At 39.5% G+C, this 7711-nt stretch overlaps 1 protein-coding gene across 1 annotated transcript; it reads left to right on the forward strand.

The window, feature by feature from the left end:
* Positions 1-540: 540 nt before the first annotated feature.
* Positions 541-6583, forward strand: LOC149831954 (protein NEN4-like). The gene is made up of 6 exons (XM_090013123.1): positions 541-832; positions 2443-2600; positions 3584-3630; positions 3685-3748; positions 5494-5616; positions 6371-6583. Exons 1-6 carry the CDS (start codon positions 541-543, stop codon positions 6455-6457), a joined length of 771 nt encoding a protein of 256 aa, XP_089869249.1. The 3' UTR covers positions 6458-6583.
* The last annotated feature ends 1128 nt before the right edge of the window (positions 6584-7711 follow it).

Raw genomic sequence — 7711 nt, forward strand, 5'->3', positions numbered from 1 at the left:
ATATAGAATATTGAGCCAGACAAGAACCTGCCTTGCGTTTGATTGACCTGGATCAGGGTTTGGGTTGGATATCCTACTTTGTGTACCCATGTGTATCCATATTCTTTTTTCGAGCTCCTTCAAAAGAAAAAGTATGATGGGGCCCACAACGCATTCTACAACTACATACTTTCCCAGCTATGAAGATTGCTTTGTTATTGGAAAAGTCAAAAGTCTAAACCTGTCTGACATTTTTAGGATCTCTCTCTCATATATATATATATATATATATATATATATATATATATATATATATATATATATATATATATATATATATATATGAGAAATGACTTGCATGCCTTGAACAATGGTTCCAAACTGTGGAAGGTAAGGGATTTCTTTTTCTTCATCACTTCCTTGAATTCAAACACAAACTTTGAATCAATCTCAACTCCATCACCTTATTAAAGCAAGACCCAATTTCTATCTTTCTTCATGCCTTCATAGAGACATTGGTCATCTTCATTTTTCATGAAGAACACAAGCCAACAACAGAATATGACTACTGGCAACATCCTGAGGGAGAGGAGCTCAGATCTTGTGTTCCTGGATGTGGAGACCACAGTGCCTGTGAAGAAGGAGAAAAGGTTCAGGATGCTGGAATTCGGCGCAATTGTGGTGTGCCCCAGAAAGCTGGTTGAGAAGAGAAGCTACTCCACGCTCATAAGGCCAGATGACCTCTCCATGGTGCCTGAGAACTCTAGCAGATCGGAGGGCATTACACGAGACGTGGTGGCAGATGCGCCTAGATTTGAAGAAGTTGCAGACACCATCTACAGCATATTACATGGTACCATCCATCTCTTTATGTCAACTTCCATCTTGAACCATGATATGTGACCATCTTTATGGGATGTCCCCGTCGCATGGTTGTGTGATCGGGCCAAACATGTATAACGTGTTCGGCCCTTTTGAATGGATGGTGGATAATGTGCAATCACATTGCTCACTTTAGTGTGCTGCTGCACCTGATCCACCCTTCATCTTCTGTTGGATCCCGCAGCTGAGAGGCTGTACCCTAGAGATGGAGCGGTACACTCAAAAGTGCAATGTGATTGCACCTGACCCAGCCTCTTTCGAATTTTGGTTTGGGAGATGGGGCTCTTAATGGAGGAGGAGCAGGCACTACGTGGTGGGGCAGAACACATATAATGTGTTGGGCCCCAATCACTAAATCTGCTCTTACCTATTTAGACAACAAACATGTTGAAAAAATTGCATGAGTGAACTATACAATACCAAGTTCTCAGCTTATTCTACTTTTCTGAACCACAATAACTCAAGGTGGTACACACTTGATTTGCATATATATAATGTAGAAAAGCAAAATCTTCCCTTTGGATCATTATTTACTATTTTCATGTGATAAAGTTGACCCTATGCTTTATACCATGCTTAAACCAACCCACATCTTCATGAATTGTGAACCACTAATTTTGCACCATCTCAGAAATTGAATCTTGTGGTATACTGAACATGATAAAACTTCCTAATATGGTAAACAAACCATGTTAAATATATTGGTTAGGGAAGCATATCAGGTCATCGTGGCTGTCCGTTTTGTATTTTGAAAAGTTAAAAAGTCAACTAAACAGTTATATGCTATGTGGCATTCATCCAAAATGCAAACAGACGGCCACGATGTTGGCATGAGCAAAAAGCTCATGTTCAGCATGACCTGATCTGCTTCCATTGGTTAGGGTACGTTTGGTTGCTTGTGGGGTACTGTGCAAATAACATTCATTTTTTAAATCTCATGAGAACTCGATATTTTAGTTCTCACACAAATGTGATTCACTTTCTCATGGGGTTACTTTTTAGGTTTGGTTGCTTTTGCAAAAAAAAAGCAAATTATATTCACTTTCTAAAGTGTAAGAGAAAGTGAATCTCATGTGATCGAACCAAACCAAACGTATCGAATGTTTGGTGGTTAAATTCATACAAAAAAAAAATGTTTACAGCCATAAGGTATATAGAACCACCACATATTTTCCATAGTAGAAACCATGGCATCGTAATCAGACCTCATGGATACATTCAGCATAGTTTGTTCGATAAGAATCTTGTCTAGGATCATAATTTTTTTTATGTAATAATAAAACTTTTTAAATCATAAAATTGTAGGGTCCTCTCTCTCTCTCTCTCTCTCTCTCTCTCTCTCTTTGTGCATAAGATTATATGTCTTGACACAGAAATACTGAATTCTGAAGGTGGTAGGTTAATAGCTTTCATTTGGATAATCAATTGCCTAGTAGACTAATAGCCATGGATGAATGTCCACATGATTTTCACACATCGGCTCTGGGTAGATTAATTTCTCTCTTATTGGGTACCTTGCCACGCAGGTTTTAGTTCCATTTTTTCCTTGAGTTTTTACCATATATTTATAATACATTGCAGGAAAAGTATGGGTTGGCCATAACATTTTAAGATTTGATTCTGCGCGAATACGAGAGGCGTTCACAGAAATCGGCCATCCAGCCCCCAAGCCTTCTGGAATGATTGATTCTTTGGACATCTTGATGCACAGGTTTGGACCAAGAGCAGGGAATATGAAGGTAAATATATAATCTGGCTTGGTTCTAAGTTTTCATTAATGTGATCATTTAGACTTTATTTGCATTTAATTACAATGGGAAAAGGGTTATCTCTATCCATGATAAACAATGAAGAATGTTTTGCCTTATATCGAACACCCCCTAAAATTTACTTTGGTAGAAAAGTACCAAATAAATGTCTGAGGTGAAATTGTTCTTATAAAAAAAATTCTGTAAGGAGATATCTAAGTTCGTGAGTTATAAAGATTAATCATAAAACAAACCCTATGGCCTCATTTTAATAGAAAAGTTTTTCATAATACAGCTCAAAAACAAGTATGCATTAGGAAAAATCACCTTTTTACGCATCTAAATTTTTCTAGATAGTTTTGCTGTTATACTTAAAAGCCATACTTATTTGGGCTTCCATAGTTTTTTTTTTATAGGCAAGCTGGGGTTAGGCAGACCCCCATCAGTTATACAACCATACCATTGGGTTTTGAACTTGCAACGTCCCCGTTGATATTTTACTTTTTCCATAGTTAGTTGTAACTTTAATGGTCCTCGATGCTACATTTGCCAAACACCAAATCACATGCAATTTCTCAGCTAAGAAAGGCAATACTGCATTTCTTTTCTATGCAAATTGGTTTGTTTTATTGATTATTTCTATTATTGTTTTTTTAAGAAATAAAGTTTCTTGAAAGAATTTTGTTTATAAAATAAATAAGGCTCCAAAATTTTAGAGGGACAGCCTTACTATTTTTAAATTAAAAAATATTGCTAGTTTGTGTAGCTTGGATGGTAAAGATGCCTTTTGTATTAAAAGGAGTGACTTTAGAAGTTGAGTTTTTTTTTTTTTTGAGAAAAGCATGTTTGAAGTTAGAAAGTTCAGAATTTGCAACTTTCAAGGTAAGGTGAGAACTAAGTCCATGATTTAGCAACTTTTACACAATGCTACATGATGGGTGTGGATCATGGAAAAAGCTCACTTTTTTGAACAGTTGGCTTCCTTGGCAGCATACTTTGGGCTTGGGAGGCAAAAACACCGGTAAGGAATCTCTCTCTCTCTCTCTCTCTCTCTCATGGTTCATGTGTTGTGCAGAAGTTTGGACGATGCAAGGATGAATCTGCAAGTCATCAGATCTTGTGCAACAATTCTGTTCTTGGTAATTTTTATTTATATGTATTCTTCATGTTCTTGAAGTTCATTTAAAATTAATTAGATTGGTATGCCTGAGAAAAAGTATATGCTACTGAAGTAGGACTCTTAATTGGTAGGGCAATCCGACCGCAGCCAAGCCTGCCCAAATAACAAGTTGTCGGGTTTGGGTTCGGGTTCGGGTTATGTCAGGTGGAAAAACAAAAGTTCATATCTGACTCACATAATTTAGAGTGCACTTGGTATTTTAGATAAAAATTATATAAGAAAACTGTCATGATGTCTGAGTTAGGTAAGATATCCAGCAAAAATCATAGCTCAAACGCAACCCACATGTTACTAGAATTGGGTCTTGGTCAACATGTTTTTATGGCCATACCTGGATATGCATGTTACTATAGACATACCTGACCAATTGGAGACCAGATCCAGTAGTATTCACACTCAAAAATACCAAGAAAAAAACTGTGTGCAAGAGAGAAAATCTGTGCATCCCTAATGTGCAATGATTTTCTGTGTTTTGTGTGAGCCGAGTACTTTGTTAAGTGCTGGATCTGACCAATGTGCAATGATTAGACCCGAAGGGGTAGCCTTGTTGGAATGGGCCTCGATGGCGGTTAGACAGGCAGTTGGGGTTCGATTCCTGCGACGTTACTCCCCTTGCGAAGTTGGTGGCTCCCTGGGGGACAAGGGATGTGCCTGGGTTTACTCCCCGTGGGTAGTTTTCCCTTTCCTATATGAAAAGAAAAGTGCTGGATCTGACTAGGGGTGTCAATGGGTCGGGTTTACCCGGAGTCGACTCAAACCAAACCCTATAGGATTCGGGTTTGGTGATAAATAAGAAGACCCTGGTTCAGACCCGAAGGGTCTGGGTATAGTTTGTGAAATTTTATACCAGACCCGGCCCGACCTGAGTTTTGATTAAACTTGTAATTTTTCAATGTAAAAATGATAAAAAATATTATTTTACCGGGTATGCTCCGGGTCTAGTTCATGTAGTTCTGATCGGGTCTGAGTATGGTTTCTCTTATAGTAGACCCGATTAGACCCAAGTCAAGACCTGAAACCATACCCAAAAATCTGGTCTAAGTCTGGTTTCACTTGGGTCCGAACCAAACCCGACCCGTTAACCCCCCTAGATCTGACCAATTGACGGCCATAGCTCCTGTCAAAAAAGAGAACATTCAATGGAAGAGTCATTCCAAGTCTAGCTAGGAATCCCAAAGCTCTGACCCGTGCATGTGTGTGTTTGCGTGCATGCAGACATGGGTGTGTGGCTGTGTGCATGCATGCACATGTACGTGCGTGTAAACTTATGGGGTTAAGTTTGCCTCACTGTAAATTATATTCCTCACAAATTAAAAATATTAAGCATGCAAGCATCAAGAATCTACTTGTACATATGCCCACAAGGGCTCATCTGGTAGGGGCTGCTTGTGAATGTTATCAAGTTGATGGGATCTCACAAGTTCGAAACCCACGTTTGGCATCTCTTGCCGTAAGGTCAAAGCTGGGTGTACTCCCCAATGGTCAGAGGGGCAGCTAATGTATGGTCAGTGATGGGAAGGGGGGTTCCTTGGATTATCCAGAAAAAAAAATCTACATGTATATCATATAATGTGCAAGGGTACTGTATGAAACCTTTCCAACATAGACTAATATGGATGACAAAACTATCATGCAATTATGCGGAATTTATGTTGGAATGGATGGTCATATCAACTAAGAGAAATGTAATCTTTTCTTTTCCAGGAGTCCAGCCTTCCAAGCATTCTCACTGCAAGAGACACCGGCTCCCCAAGTGCTTACACAAGAAGTCGAATGAGAGGGAAACATTCCACTGATGAAACAAACAAGAAGCCCACAACCCCTTTGGTTAGTAAAACATTGGAAACAACCAAACCTTTTCCCAGTCTTTCTTCCTTGCGCCGGGCATTCGCTTCATGCCCCTTTCTTATGATGGAAACCTCTTTCTTAGGAAAGAGAATCTATTTTCTAAGGGAGAATGAAACAAACATGTGCATGAGAAATACGTGGTGGGGCCCACATCATAAATTTCACAATGGCAACTTTGCTGTCAAAATTTGTTCACACCTCCCCCCCCCCCCCCCCCCCCACATTCCCTACCGAGCGTTCTTTTCAAGGAAAAGTAGCTTCTCCTGGGTAGGGATGGCAATGGACTTGGGGAAAATGGGCACCACCCCACCTCACCCGGTTTGGACCGAGGATGGAGGACATGAAACTGGGATGGAGGCAAGGATGAAGGTTAAAATCAAAACTCGTGCGGGGATGGACTTACACTTTCCTCCACCCCCGCACCGTCCATACCCCGTCCCTGATCTCCGTTAGTAAAATAACTAAAATGCCTTTAAGGATGGCAGTGGACTGGGGAGAAATGGGGCCCGCCTCGCTCTGTTTGGACGAGAGATGGAGGACATGAAACAGGAATGGATGGCCGAATTTTGAGACCGGAGGTCCACTGCCATCCCTACTACCCTTGGGTGGGGATGTAACTTTCATTTTCAATCATACATCATGCTTACAAGTATCTCTACCTGCACTTAATGATGTCATCTGATATATTTTAATTATGTAAAGAACTGATAGATTTCAATTATGGAAAAACTAGATCGCACAGAGGGTGAGGCAGTCACTTGCATGCAGGATAAATGCTAGGCCAGTTATAAGACATCTCAGACATTCAATGGTGAGATGAGAAAATTAAGTTGCAGAACTCCAAGATTTATATTAATCAAGCTCTTCTATGATCTCATGCTGATGTTGGATCAAAATTTCATAAAGGGCAACCTTGGTGATGATTGTCAGTTGGCTCCAAATTGATCTCAAAGTGATCAAATGTACAAAATTTCTTGTAGACAAGAATTAATACAATGAAATATCAAATGCCTCTGTTATTTGAGCCTGCTTAATTGGTAGCTTTTGCCCTATTTGTAGATCATCCCGAAGAGAGGGGTGATATCTCGTCATCTGCTCTCTTTAACTATGCTTTGTGCTGTATGTCCATTGCGCTTTAATATATATATATATATATATATATATATATATATATATATATATATATATATATATATATATATATATATATATATTCGGATTCAGAATCTGATGTATAATCTGATCTGCTCACTACGGGTGTCAACCGGCAGATCTGGTTCAGACTTAGGTGGGTCTGAACCCAGATCTGACTTTGAGGTGCGTGTAACAGGTCTGGACCAGGGTCTGATTGGGTCCACCATAAGGAAAACCATACTCGGTTCTATAAGAATTACATAAACCAGACCTGTATCCATACCTTATAAGATGATATTTTTTTCTCTCTTTTATATTGAACAAATCACTAATCCTAATTGGAACTTAGGTCAGACCCAGGTTTGGTAAACCATACCCTGCTCCATATATTAATCAGACATTTTGGGTTCGGCCTGGATTTTAACCAGTCCTCCTTTATCACAAAACATTGTCCCTATAGGGTTTGGTACTGGTCAAGTCTGGGTCAAACACGACTAGTTGACACCCCACTGGTTACTTGCAAAATATATTTAATTAGCTAATCATTGGCATCACCTTTTTTTCACACTCCAACCCGAATTTGAATCTAAGCCTAAATGCAAATTCAAGTAGGTTAGATCTGATTCAGATCCTTTCAGTAATACATAGATCGGAACTGAGTCTGACCTGCTTACAACACTAGGATCGTATATGAGATAGATTATGGTGGATCCAAATAAGAATTTAAAGCTTTGAAGCTGAATATGAACTGGTTATTAAATAAAGGTGAATTTGTGTCACATGATTACATTTTTCAATAAGCCAGTGCGGCGCGATGGTCCTTCCTTAATGCCGCAAGTCTTTTTATCGTTATGTCACGGGCATAGAATGCTTCACGAACCCGCGATGCGCCAAGCTGCCCAAGCTGGTCAGCCTAATGGCCAAAGGCCACGTACCAACA

Source organism: Nuphar pumila, chromosome 7 (genome assembly GCF_984573655.1).
Source record: "Nuphar pumila chromosome 7, dmNupPumi1.hap1.1, whole genome shotgun sequence".
NCBI classification, from domain to species: domain Eukaryota; kingdom Viridiplantae; phylum Streptophyta; class Magnoliopsida; order Nymphaeales; family Nymphaeaceae; genus Nuphar; species Nuphar pumila.